We start from the raw sequence: 15,838 nt of genomic DNA, 5'->3' as shown, positions 1-15,838 counted from the left end.
GGATCCACCACAGACCCAATTCACGTACAAACCGTGGTCAAGCAAGGCTCTGTCATCGCACCAATGCTCTTCTCGATCTTCCTGTCTGCAATGCTCCATCTCACCCTCAGTAAGCTCCCTGCTGGAGTGGAGTTAATCTACAGAACAAATGGGAAATTGTTCAACCTCCATCTCCTCCTGTCCAGATCCAAGGTCGTCCCATCCTCTGTCATCGAATTACAGTATGCAGACGACGCTTGCGTCTGCTCACTCTGAGGTCGAACTCCAAACCATCGTCAACACCTTCACCGAACTGTACGAGAGCACGGGCCTTACACTAAACATCCGTAAGACAAAGGTCCTCTATCAACCTACCCCCACCACACAGTACTGCTCCCCAATTATCAAAATCCATGACGAGGCCTTGGACAACGTGGACCACTTTCCATACCTCGGGAGCCTACTGTTAACAAGGGCAGACGTCGATGACGAAGTCCAACACCGCCTTCAGTGTGCCAGTGCAGCCTTCGGTCACCTGAGGAAGAGAGTGTTTGAAGACCAGGACCTCAAACCCAGCACCAAGCTCATGGTCTACAGGGCAGAAGTGATACCTACCCTCCTGTATGCCTCCGAGACATGGACCATGTACAGCAGGCACCTCAAAGCACTGGAGAGGTACCACCAACGCTGCCTCCATAAGATCCTGCAAATCCATTGGCAGGATAGGTGCACCAACATCAGTGTTCTCGCTCAGGCCAACATCCCCAGCACTGAAGTTTTGATCACGCTCGATCAGCTCCAATGGACGGGCCACATCGTCCGCATGCCCGATACAAGACTCCCAAAATAAGCGCTTTACTTGGAGCTCCGACACGGCAAGAGAGCCCCAAGTGGGCAGAAGAAACGCTTCAAGGACACCCTCAAAGCCTCCTTGAAAAAGTGCAACATCCCCACTGACACCTGGGAATCCCTGGCCCAAGACCACACAAAGTGGAAGAGAAGCATCCGGGAAGGCACCAAACACCTCGAGTCTCTTTGCCGGGAGCACACGGAAGCCAAGCGCAAACAGCAGAAGGAACGCATGTCAACCCAAGCACCCCACCCACCCGCCCCTTCAATCACCATCTGCCCCACCTGTGACAGAGACTGTAGGTCCCGCACTGGACTCATCAGTCACCTGAGAACTCATTTTTAGTGTGGAAGCAAGTCATCCTCGGTTCCGAGGGACTGCCTAAGAGAAGAATCTATAGCATAGTGCACAATATTACTATTGACAGAGATGTAGCATTGAAATAGCACAAGGGCAACAGGAGGAGGGAGAGCATAAGGATGAAGAAGTAGATACCAAAGAGTTGGTGGCAGGAGACCAGGCTGACAGCAAGCTGTTGGAGCATATTATAGACTGCTTCCTATGTTTTGTGTGTCAATGTTTGAAAGCAGTTTTATTTCCTTATTTGTATAAGACTAAACACATTGTTTTCTGTTTAAGATTGGCAATGTGTCTTCCCCTTTTGAAATAGTTGCATTCACTTCACATTTAATTTTTGAAATAAAAGCACAGCATGCAACTTTTCATGAAAAATGCTTTTTAATTGACCTCTTTTTGTATTTGGTAGAGTGCACATCTGTGTCGTCCCTAAATGTACATTAACTTATCAATTCTTTGTGTGCTTACCTTTATATCACTTGCCCTAATCTACAAACTCATGAGGCCCAGAAGTTGGGAACATTTCTTGATCCTTAATTCTGAGAGGGGGCAGGGGGCAGAAATTCAACCATGTTTGACCTATGTTTTGAGTGTTAAATGAAGGAAAAACTTACCAAAATTGAGTCATAATCTCCCACACCTGATCTGTTCAGTGGTTTCCAAGGTGGCATTGATTTGCTTAGTTATCCACATCTAGGACGTCTGGACATGAACTTGCTTAGTGGGATGAAAACTGGTCTTTTTTGCCATGTTGTCAAGAAGGACAGTGAGATCTCAGCAAAGAAGTTTTTTTTAAAGTTACAAGAACAGTTGTATTTACAGTCTGTTCAAAAATACTGGTGATTGAGCAGCCTGTTACAGGCTTAAGAATTGTCAAAGTGAGCATAAGCCCAAGTGCACACTCATTGGCCAGTTTCTGCTGGGCTAGATTATTGATTTCATGACGCCCAATCTGACCATAGAAAATCCAGATGAACCTGCCAGTTTGATACTGCTCACATTCAGAAGCAAGTAAACTTTAATACTTAATACTGAAGAATACAGCAACACAAAAATAGTCCTTTTGACCCATCAAGTCTGTACTGGAATGGTTAGCTGAAGTGTAAATGCACCTAAAATTCTCTACTTGACGTATATTAATTCTACAGAATAGGGGAACAGTAAGATTCTGAGTTCATTCCACAGGCTAGTAATCATTATTGATGGACAAGAAGCTTTCTCACATACAAATTCTAATAGTTCTCCATTCTTCATTGATGAGAAAGTGATTCATCTCACTCTTGCCTGTTTTTCTTACTGCTGAAGGAAGCATCAATGTAGTGTCACTGGTGAAATATGCCTTGTGAAATATGTGACTCACAATTGATGTTTAAATGCATAAGCAAAAAATGCACATATATTGTTTATTACCAATTTCTGTTTCTAAAAAGATTGGATTTTGTTCATTTATTATTATTTAGATGGTAAACAAAATTTTAATATGTAAAGCAGTGTATGTGATTAAGCTAGCTGGGACTGAATATTGTGCATGGCACCTTTGAGCTGCAGGTCAGACATTAATATTTCCATATTCAGTGGAGAACAAAGAATCCTATCGAGAGAGACTGCAAGAGAGAGCAATGCGAATAGAGCACACTTATTACTGCATTCAAATATGTTAATTGATACACAAAATATAGCAACTAACATTTCCCTTAGCAACCTTTGCTTTGAAAGGGCAGCAAAATTGAATAGAAAACCTTGCTTAAAATAGTTAAAAATGAAATGCCATCTAAAGTGATTTTTTTTTCTCCCATCTTCATTATACTGTGAGGACACAACTACCCACATTATACAGCCCTGTACTCTCATGATTGGTTATTTTGTGTGTGGGCTGAGAGAAATGTCCAATTTTACAGTGCCTTTTGGGAGAAATGAATATAGAGCAGCGGTAAATAAAACTGGATGATGATGTATTGTTTGATCTTCTTGAAAACATAAATTATACTTGCAAACTGCTTTTGATGTAGTTTGTTGTTTTTTGATCACAGTGAATTTTCATTCTATAGAATCATGAATTAAAATGTCCAAAATTACAAATGTCAAAAATGTTCCAGGTGATCTCTGGCGCACTTAAGGAGGAAATAAATGTTTAAACTGTCAAGTACTTTTCCAGTTTGCTGGGTGTTCACAACCCTTACCTGGTAATTTTTGTAAATACAAAATAATATTCCAGAGTGTCTATTCACTCCACTATGTCAGCCAATGAGTTGGAGGTGGGGCGGGACTCACGGCAGTCTATTTAATCAGCAAAACAGAAGTCTACTGACAGAGTCTATTTAAAGAGTTTCTATGAACTGCAGCAAACAGAACTGATCGAAACTGCTGCAACTTCTCCCCATAAAAGCAGGATGATTTCTCCAGCAAAATGCAGTGAATGAGGATAGTTACATAATACAAATTAAGTGTGTAAAATCAATCACAGTCACTACAGCAGTCTCCCGGCATGATGGATCAGGGAATTACCCAATCATCTCCATTCTGGCTGGAAATAGTGGCGTCACCATACGCAGCCGAACAAGGGTGTGCATCACAGCCAGTAGTTACCGGTGTCCCATCCTTTGCTACAGTGCAACTGCAGCCTTAAGTCCAGGTTGCAAGACCACCTTCTGGAGAAAATCTTTCACCTCTTTGGCTTCAATCCCATAGCAGGTTTTCCATTGGACATCTTGGGAACTTCTTCAACTATGCTCTGGATAATTTTGTCACCAGGTAGAAAACGGGACAGCTGTATCCCTAACATAAAATGTAATTAGATGCCAGTGAACAGAATTCCACATTGAATGTCATGTGGAATGTTAGAACAACTGCTGAATTCTGTAAGTCTGCACTTGCAAACCTTCATTTACCTTGGGCAACAAAGTAATGCAGAACCAGCAGTATAACTTGGATCTGCCAGCCCCATCTTATTCAGGCACCAATGAGATCAATGCTTGTAGTTTAACAAAACTCTTAGATTTCAGACTCAAACTATGGAGTGAGGATTCCCCCATCTCCATTCTCAACCTAATCCTGAAGCTGCATTTGTTCAACTTTAACTCATATTTATCACCTTCTCGATATGAACCTGTGCTGAAATCATGGCTAAGAGGCATCTTTCCCTCCCCTTTAAAAATAATCAATTGAACATGTATTTAGAAAGACTTAAAAAAAATTGCAACAAATTGCAAAATCTGCATCTAAATGACTTCCAAACAGAATTTTTTTCATATATCATGTTGTCACATACAGCTTATTTTCTATCAGTTTACTGCCACCAAAAGGTTTACTAAGGTTCTGCACCTTCCTAAAAGGCATATTAATTGGGCCAGAACTTCGGGTCCCCACGGGTGAGTACGCGCTGGGTACTCACGCGTAAGCCCGATGAAAGTGCCGGTTTTGTGCAAGCACTGCGCATGCGCGGGAAACCGGAACTTCCGTTCCCTTAAAGGAAGGGGTTCACAGGTTGAACGCGTGCGCCTGGAACTTCTGTTTTTTTTCCCCAGGTTTCTCCGGGAGGGTAAGGCTCCAGCAGCTACACTTATAAAAAGCAGTCGCGAGGCCTGCTTTTAACAAGGTAAGTGGTGAATTAAGTAAAATTAAAACATTTTTTCCACAGGTTTATTATTTTCAAATACTGTAAAGAAAGGTAAGTTTATTTTTAGCCCTGTTAGAAACTGTAATTCATTTTTTCAAAAATTTAAATTATTTAAAAGTTATTTTATATAATTTAGTTATTTTAAAAATGTGATTTAAAAAAAAAATTATTTGAAGTTTTAGTTATGTTTTGGGGCTGAATTGTATTCATAGATTTGACAGGTCTTCCTGTCAAATCTATGAATACAGATTCCCTGCTACCATTGGCTCTCCATGGCCCACGTGATCCCAAGGGACGCTTTGAACTAACTGCGCCCCTGGGATACGCAAGCACTGCGCGCCGGCAGTTGGAGCAGGCCCAGGATCGGAATCCCACGCGGGCCCACAGCACAATGGCCGGCGCGCTAGGTAAGTGCAGGTCGGAGGCTTGCACCCACGGGAAGCCTCCAACCCGAATTTCAGGGCCATTGTGTTTTGGATTCCAGCATTAGCTAGTTAGTGAACTATCAAACATTAACATTCAAATTGCTTATTACAACCCTTCACAATGAGATTGCCACAGTGCTTGCAATATGCCACCTTTGCTTTAGGCAAATAACAAAACTTGACTTCTTCAATCACCATGAAAGATTGTAAATGATAACTCTGGCAAAAAGCCACTACTGAAAAAGTAGGCAGTATGCTCAGAGTCAGGTAATAAGTTGTAATTTTAACAATTCAATTTGGAGAAATATATGTAATTTACTTATCTAATTTATTTGTGTATTTGTGAGGGTGAATATTCTGAAGAGTAAACATTAAAACAAATTAATTGAAGTGGTGATTAATTTTTTTTAATGAACATTGTCATATCATTAACTACCTAATTTATTTCAAAATAATTAATCGGTGTATTTTGATAACCTCGTTATAATTTATGAATATACAAGATAAGTTATCTCTGTATTTTCTGAAACTGGAATCCTTATAGACCTTGGCTTATACTTAAACATCAGCATAATTAATAAGATTTTGTACCTCCAGTATGTTTATCAGCTCTGTGGTGTAATACAACCATTGGTCCTTCATTTATTAAAGATTTCCTTACCATGTCCCAATTTTAATTATAAACAAAGAAAAAACAATCACATTTTATGTACAAAAGCAGAAGCTTATGACTAAATTACAGGTATGTAGGAGGTACTCATTTTTTGAAGCAAAACTACTAGGCTATAAACAATGACTCCATAGCATCAATTATTTCCTATTTAATAGAAGATTGTTGTTAAAGAGTGATCCAACTGGCAGGATGCACAGACATTAATACATGATAAAAGCCTGCATCCTGAAAACAAGCTCAACTGCCAGGGCACAATAGTTACATCACAATTTAATTTGATCTATCCACTAATGGTGATAATGAATGTTCCAGCATTTTTATACCAGAATTGGGGACCTCAAGCAATTAAAGTACTTGGCTGTGCCTCATGATTTAATCAGCCTCTGTCCCCTATTCCAACATAAAACACACTGGAACATTCATTATTCCTGCATCAGTGATTAAATCACCTAATACAAGAGGAAAATTGTCATGTTAGGGCCAGAAAGTTAAAGAATTGAATGTAGTCAACGAGTAATTAGGATGAAAACCTGATCGTAGATGCTTTTCAAAAGCTAGTCTTTTGTGATGAATGTTGGCTAAAACGCTGCCAAAGATGAACGAGAAAGACAAAGAACGAACTATAAGAAACTTAGCATATTAACAATGTATATATAGCCAGTTATGAAGTTAGTTTTGTCAGCTTGTCCTACAAAAGTTTGCATTCATTTCTCAACAGCATTACTTTTGTTTGCAAGAACTAAAATGGATGATCCAAACAATACTCATGATCACTGTTTTCATAGTAGATACTGATATCTATTACACAATATATAGTAGGGAGAGTTGGACCATAAATTAATCAAACAATTGAGAGGAAGTAGAGGTTTTACATTATTCATTTATTTCCAGGATTTATTGAATCAAGGCTTAATGAAATTATAGATTGGATCTTTTCATCACTTGGAAATGATAGATCCAGGCTCTATCCTGAGGTAGGATTAAAGTCCTACTGTAGGCTAGGGTGTACCTGCAGGATTCAGTAAACATTAAGATTCTATAACCATTTTTAAATAACTATAATATGTGAAATTGTATGTTAAAAACCTAAAAGCCTGTATAAAATGGTGAATGGCTGAAAACAAAGCAGGATGGGATTATGCCAACCTGACTAAAAACCTGTTTAAAATTACTGCAGTAATGGAATGTAGTGCTAAGTTTAAGGAGACGAGGAATTCAGCAATATTATGCTTAGAGATAAAAACTAGAGAAAGAGATAACAGTTGGCGGCATCCTTCATTGGTACAGCTATAGGATGGGCAGACTGTTTTGTCAACATTCTAGGAACTGTTCTATGAAAAGTGAACATCTCTATGCATAACAAAGGGTACTTTGTTATGCATAGAGAACCCAGTAGCATCAACAAGGTCATAAGATGGCTAACGTGGAAAGCAAGACTCACCAGGTGTCAGAGGGTTAATTACTGCCATGTAGGCAAAACGAGGTAAAAGGGTATAAAAATACAGGTTTTGAACATTGAAAGCATGCACCGTGTAACTAGAGATTGATAGCAGCATCGGTCAACGGAACACAGCAAGATCCCAAGGAAGCGAGCATCGGTCAATGGAACAGAGCAACTTACAGCAGGAGACTTGCGCCTCAGTCACTTGGAAGGAATGTCGGGATTCAAGCGAACAGACTGTGACTATCTTCTTGTTAAGTATTACTTCTTTGTACTGGATGTTAATGCTTAATAAACCTGTTTTACTTATACACAATATACCTGGACCCAGAGTGGTTTGTGTAGTCACGGACGGTTTTACTTATACACAATATACCTGGACCGAGTGGTTTGTGTAGTCACGGACAAATTATTATACGAGCTTTTAAAAGCTACACTACCTCCATTCTCCCATCGGTCTGTAGTAGCTTCTTTATTTAAATCTATTCTACATTATTTATCTAAAATAATGTATTTGTTACAGAGATGTTAATCATAGTTTTAACAAAATCTACTATTTTCATTTTGAAGAGTATTGATCCAAACACAAATTGACAATGCATAGAGTAGATCATCCAGGATGTCAAATACCAAAATATAGGTTAGAAACACTCGTGGGATCTGGCTGTGTAATATGGATTAAGAGGGTGAAATGGATTTGGAAGTAAACCAGCCAAACCACTCTGCAATGTACAATAATTTGGGTGTACTATTGGCCTTTGTAACCCTGGTCTAGAGAGGGGGGTTAAATGTCCTTGGAAGCAGGATAAAGACAAGAAAATAGAAAATGCTTCCCATATGTTCTGCCTAATTTTACTTCTATATTGCACTTCTGGTATGTGCAGCATACAGGAAACTCTTTTTTATCTGGCACCGACGGGACTGGCGCGGTGCCGGTTTATCAAAAAGTCCTGATTAGAGCGGTATAGTAAAAGGTACGAGAGCCCCTTACACGGCCACAGGTCCAGGCTGCCCTGTTGCATGGCACCAAGTGCAGGAACCCCGGCCACAGATCCAGGCGTCCCTGTTGCAGAGCAACAGGTGCAGGAACCCGGGTTACACGGCCACAGATCCAGGAACGGCCACTAATATGAAGTAAAACTTAGCTGAACCTACTCCTGAATTTTGCCAGTTAACAGAGATTTCCGGTTATTTAGGTGCTGGTAAATCGAGTTTCCTGTAGTTAGGTACCAACCACAGGACAAATGTACAACACAAAACAAGGAAGTATACATTGGTATGTTGGTAGAAGAAATGGTTTTATAGCGGTCAACATTGCACATCAACTCCAGTGTAAAAGCAGCCAGCATGAATTCCCATAAAAAGGTAAGTTTTTAAAGTAATAACCACTTTGATTTTAATGTTTGATTATGACTCCAGTAATTCAAGAAAACCTGTCACCCTCTTAAGGCATCGAGGGATCACAGTTGGAAGTTGGTGAGCATGTTTGACAATACATACCCTAGATAGAACTCTAACTTCTCTATTATGGTAGAGGGCTGTGATGAAGGTTGCCACTCACACCACTGAAAATAGTCAATAGTACAGCCCTAAGTCAGTGTAAAATTACATTAAGGTAAATTCACAGTAAGTCATTCCACAAGGCTCGCTACTCTACGGCAACTGTAACCAAGGTAGTAGTCTAGAGGTAGGATTGACATTCTACTTGCTGCACCTATCCCATTCAATAGAATGAATTTCAGCTGATTAAACAAGCACTAGTCATGACAGAGATTGAGTGGGTGCAGACCATCAAATACCTAACGATAAAGACATTGAGACACTCATTTGTGCTATGCTCTGTGCAGAATGAGTGTATAGATGTCAGGAGCAGGCTTAATGGTGATGACCACCATAGTCAAATAGCCCTTGGTACTCACTCTCCATGTTGCCACATGAAGAATGGCAAATTGAGAAAGTTACCAGACCACCCAGAAAGCATACCCCATTAAGACAACTGAAACAAAACTGAAATATTCTAGTTCTAGAGAGCAGTAGGACTTGAAATTTTGTAATTTCATATATGTAACCACTTTAAAAAAAACTCAGATTTTTGCCTCAATAGAATGGTGTAAAAGAAAACAAGACAACCTTAAAAAGGGTTTTTATTAACATGGTTCACATAATTTATAACAAAATGTTTTTTTCATGGTCATTTGCAGTTATTAAAACAATCCAATTTTAAACATTTTCATGCAAAATAATCAAAGTCCATAATTTTTGTTCACATCCCACATAGACGGAGGAAATGCTTACAAATTGTAAATTCATGATAGATCTTTACATAGGAGCTAATCTCCCAGACAATCCATATCTAGGTGCTTCTCAAACCAGCGAGACCACACCCTGCCTGAAAGAAAATGAGGTGACAATTCAAGTGAAATTCAGTATTTGGCTGATACGTGTTCATTTTACTTGTAGACACATTCAAGAAAATGTAAAATCCATCAATAACCAAGGCATGTGTATAAAAGCAGGGTTTTGTAACCATACCAGAGATTATTTTGGCACAGAGCAAATTAGATCATGTGTTTGCCCTCGGATAGTATATGGCATGGGGAGAAAAACTTAAATGGGTGTCTCAATAGTTTTAATTGACCTATTCCTTTTACATGCAGTACCCAACACATCACCAGATGCAGCAGAGTCTACCATCCAATTGGTCAGCAGAATTACACAGCTTTGTTTGCATTTTACTTTATCATGAATATCCTGCATATCAATTGAACAAAAACAGTTGCAGTTTACATGAAACCACAGCCAGAAATAAGCACTTAATTCAATTTCACTGCCTTTACACAAAACAGAGACCGGACATGCTCAGCAAATTCAGTCTAGTTTGTTCAAATTATATTCCATAAATATAATCACAGTAACTGCTCAAGAACATAATACAATTGACCAATGTATACATCAACAAACTGCCTTTCAAAAGTCTCAATTTTCTATAATGTTCTTAATAAGTCAGTAATTAGTATAGTCAATATATTTAGCTGACAGCACTATGACCTATCTGTATTTCCATTGGCAAAGCTTGAAATTCAGAGAAGTGAAAGCAAACATGTTATCATTTTTTTTTTTTTAAAAACATGCTACACATTAGACCTAGTGTCAACATTACAGCATTTTCACGTCCATTCTAGCCACCGTTTGTTCCATTCCACTGCAACAACTATGTTGGACACCAGTGTAATAGTTTGAATTACTGAATGAAAGGTTGAGTAAAAAGTACCGGATTTTTCATCTGGCAGCACTGGACATCATATTCATGTGGATATGATGGTGTCTCAGGCTTACCGGATGTACTGTGGCAGGAGGAACAAGGCAGAGTTACGCACTGGCTGGGGGTCTCAAATTCAAAAGCAACACAGGTGTACACTGTATGGCAGTTTATTTGTCTCAGGCCTGGCTTGAATCAAGCACCTTGAAGCAGAGGTCACAGTATTGACAAAATCTATCCACCCATTTGGACAAACAGGTAATAGAGGCGGAATAGTTTTCAACTGTACACAATGTTAATAATAAACAAATAAAAATCTTGGTTTACTTAATGAGGACAATAAGTAGAAAATGCACAAAGAAAAATAAAAAAGCAAACTAGTAAAGTGACATTATATAAAGTATTTCACTTTCAAGTAACTTTCCCTCACCAGAGAAGACTGAACACATTTAATAGCCAAACATTTCAGTAAATGGAATTAATCATATTTCATTAATTATAATTCAGATGTCATAGCACCTTCATTGTTGTACAGAGACAATACAAAAAGTTTATACAAAAAAATAAAAGACTTGACATGAGCACTATGAAGCTACACATGTTTGATGGTGTATTTTCCTTTCTGTAGCTGAGAAATGTAAAGTTTTGACTTGCTGCTGTCTGTCCTCTTAAACCAAACTTCATCATTGTTGATGGTTGTTATTGTGGCACTAAAAAAGACAGACATTTAGGTTATTGTCTTAATTGGGAATACATTCTTACAAGCTTTCAAGGCATTCCAGTAGGAGTAGTTAGTTTGCTTCCAGACCTTGAGATTATGCTGCAGCACACTAATGAACAAAAACTTGATGCATTCATCTGAAATTTCTCTTTTTCCTAAAATAAGGGATGAGTAGTTTCAGACAAATGCTTTAATCTCGCATCATTATTTCAGAGCCTTAGTTGTTATCTCTTATTTTTAAATAAAGCTACTCCAAGTAGGCCATTGGGACCAGATGCTGACAAAGCAGTTTACAATAAACCAAACTGGTCAAAATAGCCAAACAGAGAAAAGCTGTGTACACACAGATGTTTTTTGTAAAACACCTACACAGACACTCCCTGTGTGTGAGAATAATGGAACAAACTATCGCTGTGTTGCTAAAATTATTGCTCTAGGTCTAATTGACCAGTGTTTATTCCACCTTCTGTTCCAATGTTCTGTTACAGGCTCACATCCGGTATTCTTCACCACGAGTTCCCAATCTCAGTGCACCAGGCGTAAGCACTCAATGAAAGAGATGCTACCCACAGCGGTGAATAGAAAGGGGGAAGGAAGCGCAGTCACCCCGCACCATCTTGTGCCTCTCCAGGAGTCAAACACACAGCAGCACTGGATTAGGCCTAATAACTGATTTCTGCCTGTCCTTTTGAATGGTGGGAAATGGTGCATGGAGTGGGCAGATGGCAAGAAATAATTTACCTAAGAATTAATCAGACAATCAGTATACAAGTACTTCCAAGTTACACACACATCTAGTTATACTACAAAAAGCACACTTTCCGATAAACACAGCACAAGCACAGTTTACAATGCGTTATATATTCCCTGAAGAAATTCATCTATACTATTTTCAAACATTTGGGATCTAATAATTTTACAAAATTAGTCCATTTAAACCACATATAAAAAGGCAAACCATAAATATGCACCCTTCCCATTATCATCAGGGAAGATAGAAACAGCCAGCAAGTAAAGTTACAAAATATCAAAGATATCTCAAAGTTTAAAAAGTGACCCATGACCTGCTACTTAGGAACAAATTGAATGACGTAACTTTTAATCCAGCGCATTGGCCAGCAAAGTAGCAACAAACATTTGTTAACAGCTTTCTTCCATGACAAAAGAAAAGCAGATTTATACAGACCCTACGGCCCCGATATTTTGCGGGGAAGGAGTGGATGTGCGGGTCAGCGGCCAGGGAACCCGCAAATGCCGGGAACAGGGAGGTCCTGATGAATTTAACAGCAGGCCCTCATTAGTATTTTTTTTTACTTGGTTTCCCACTCGGCAGCCACTGGGGACGACCCCCGACAATCAAGAAGATCAGGGGTGAAATCAGAGCACGGCAGCAGGGAAGGAGGGAGAGATCGCGGGGAGGAGAGATCGTGGCAGGTTTGCTTGAGGGGCTGGCGAGAAGCACTTCTGCTTCTGAAAGATAGAACATGACCAGGGAACTATAGACCAGTCAGCTTAACAGCGGTGTTAAGAAAAATAATGGAATCTCTACTAAAGGAGGAAATAGAACAACATCTACAAACAAAAAATATAATGAATAGTCAGCATGGATTTCAAAAGGGAAGGTCTTGCTTGACCAACCTCATTGAATTCATTGAAGAGGTAACAGAGAGTAGATAGGGTAATGCAGATGTAATTTAGAAACATAGAAGATAGGAGCAGGAGTAGGCCATTCGGCCCCTGGAGCCTGCTCCGCCATTCAATGAGATCATGGCTGATCATCCAAATTCAGTACCCTGTCCCTGCCTTCTCCCCATATCCCTTGATTCCTTTAGCCTTAAGAAATATATCCAACTCCTTCTTGAATATATTTAATGAACTGGCCTCCACCGCCCTCTGTGGCAGAGAATTCCACAGGTTCACCACTCTTTGGGTGAAGAAATTCCTCCTCATTTCAGTCCTAAATGTCCTACCCCTTATCCTTAGACTATGACCCCTGGTTCTGGACTCCCCAGCCATCGGAAACATCCTTCCTGCATCTAGTCTGTCCAGGCCTGACAGAATTTTATAGGTTTTGATGAGATCCCCTCTCAGTCTTCTAAACTCCAGTGAGTATAAGCCCAATCGACACAATCTCTCCTCATACGTCATTCCTGCCATCCCAGGTATCAGCCTGGTGAATCTTCGCTGCACTCCTTTCCATGGCAAGAACGTCCTTCCTCAGATAAGGCGACCAAAACTGCACACAATATTCAAGGTGCGGTCTCACCAAGGCCCTGTACAATTGCAGCAAGACATCCTTGTTCCTGTACTCGAACCCGCTTGCTACGAAGGCCAGCATACCATTTGCCTTCTTAACCGCCTGCTGCACCTGCATGCTTACCTTCAGCGACTGGTGCACAAGAACACCCAGGTCTCTTTGCACTTCCCCTTCTCCCAATCTATTGCCATTCAAATAATAATCTGCCTTCCTGTTTTTGCCACCAAATTTATCCACATTATAGTGCATTTGCCATGTTTCTGCCCAATCACCCAACCTGTCCAAATCGTACTGGAGTTTCACGACATCCTCCTCACAGCATACCCTCCCACCCAGCTTTGTGTCATCTGCAAATTTGGAGATAGTACATCCAATTCCCTTGTTCAGATCATTAATATATATTGTGAACAGCTGGGGTCCAAGGACCGATCCTTGCGGTACCCCACTAGTCACTGCCTGCCACTCGGAAAATGACCCATTTATTCTAACTCTTTGCTTTCTATCCGCCAACCAGTTCTCTATCCAAGTCAATACCTTGCCCCCAATCCCATGTGCCTTAATTTTGCACGCTAATCTCTTATGCGGGACCTTATCGAAAGCCTTCTGAAAGTCCAAACACACCACATCCACTGGTTCTCCCTTATCTATTTTACCAGTTACATCCTCAAAAAATTCCAGTAGATTAGTCAAGCACGATTTACCTTTTGTAAATCCATGTTCACTTTGTCCGATCCTGTCACTGCTTTCCAAGTGCTCTGCTATTACATCTTTTAGAATGGACTCTAGCATTTTCCCCACTACCGATGTCAGGCTTACCAGTCTATAATTCCCCGCTTTTTCTCTACCACCTTTTTTGATTAGTGGGGTTAACATTAGCTACCCTCCAATCCATGGGTACTGTTCCAGAGTCTATCGAGTTCTGGAAGATGACCAGCAATGCATCTACTATTTCTAGGGCCACTTCCTTAAGTACCCTAGGATGTAGATTATCAGGCCCAGGGGATTTATCGGCCTTCAGTCCCATCAATTTTCCTAACACCATTTCCCTACAAATACTGATTTATTTCAGTTCCACCCTTTCATCAGACCCTATGTTCCCTGGCATCTCTGGCAGGTTATTTGTGTCCTCCTTTGTGAAGACAGAACCAAAATATGTATTTAGTTGGTCTGCCATTTCTTTGTTCCCCATTATAAATTCCCGATTCTGACTGCAAGGGACCTATGCTTGACTTCACCAATCTTTTTCTCTTCACATATCTATAAAAGCTTTTACAGTCAGTTTTTATGTTCCCTGAAAGCTTAATCTCATATTCTATTTCCCCCTTCTTAATTAATCCCTTTGTCCTCCTTTGTTGAATCCTAAACTGCTCCCAATCCTCAGGATTATTGCTTTTTCCTGGCCAATTTATATGTCCTCTCAATGGATCTTATGCTATCCCTAATTTCCCTTGTTAGCCACAGTTGAGTCACCTTTTTTGTTTTATTTTTATGCCAAACTGGGATGAACAAATTCTGTAGTTCATCCATTCGGTCTTTGAATGTTTGCCATTGCCTATCCACCGTCAACGCTTTGAGTGATATTCCCCAATCAATCCTACCCAACTCGCACGCACCTCAGACCATCATAGTTTCCTTTATTTAAATTTAGGACCCTAGTCTCTGAGTCAACCACTTCATTCTCCATCTTAATGAAGAATTCGATCATATTATGATTGCTCCGACCAAAGGGGCCTCGTACAACAAGATTGCTAATTAATCCTTTCTTGTTACATAATACCCAGTCTAAGATGGCCTGATCTCTGGTTGGTTCCCCGACATATTGGTCCAGGAAACCATCCCATAAACACTCCAGGAATTCCTCCTCCACAGTATTGTTACTAATTTGGTTAGCCCAATCTATGTGTAGATTAAAGTCACCCATGATGACTGCTGTGCCCTTATTGCACGCTTCTTTAATTTCCCTTTTAATGCCATCCCCAACCTCCGCCTTACTGTTTGGAGGTCTATATACCACTCCCACTAACGTTTTCTGCCCCTTAGTATTTCTCAATTCTACCCATACAGATTCCACATCCTCAGAGCTAATATCCTTCCTTACAATTGTGTTAATCCCTTCTTTAACCAGTAATGCTACCCCACCTCCCTTTTTGCCTATCTTTTCTGAATATCGAATACCCCTGGATGTTGAGTTCCCAGCCTTGGCCATCCTTGAGCCACGTTTCCGTAATCCCAACCAAATCATATTTGTTTATTTGCGCAG

The 15,838-nt window shown here is 40.1% G+C and overlaps 1 protein-coding gene across 1 annotated transcript in view; it reads right to left on the bottom strand.

Moving 5' to 3' along the window:
* Nucleotides 1-9,445: 9,445 nt before the first annotated feature.
* Nucleotides 9,446-15,838, bottom strand: part of brms1la (BRMS1 like transcriptional repressor a) — a 39,109-nt gene continuing 32,716 nt past the window's right edge. The window contains exon 10 of the mRNA XM_086002314.1: nucleotides 9,446-11,310. Within this exon, the coding sequence (XP_085858440.1) occupies nucleotides 11,193-11,310 (118 nt within the window). The 3' untranslated portion in view covers nucleotides 9,446-11,192. The remainder of the gene's footprint in view (nucleotides 11,311-15,838) is intronic.

Source organism: Somniosus microcephalus, chromosome 12, assembly GCF_052327205.1.
Source record: "Somniosus microcephalus isolate GS21.2 chromosome 12, FLI_Smic_1.0, whole genome shotgun sequence".
Classification (NCBI taxonomy): domain Eukaryota; kingdom Metazoa; phylum Chordata; class Chondrichthyes; order Squaliformes; family Somniosidae; genus Somniosus; species Somniosus microcephalus.
This window is presented reverse-complemented; position numbering and strand designations above follow the sequence as displayed.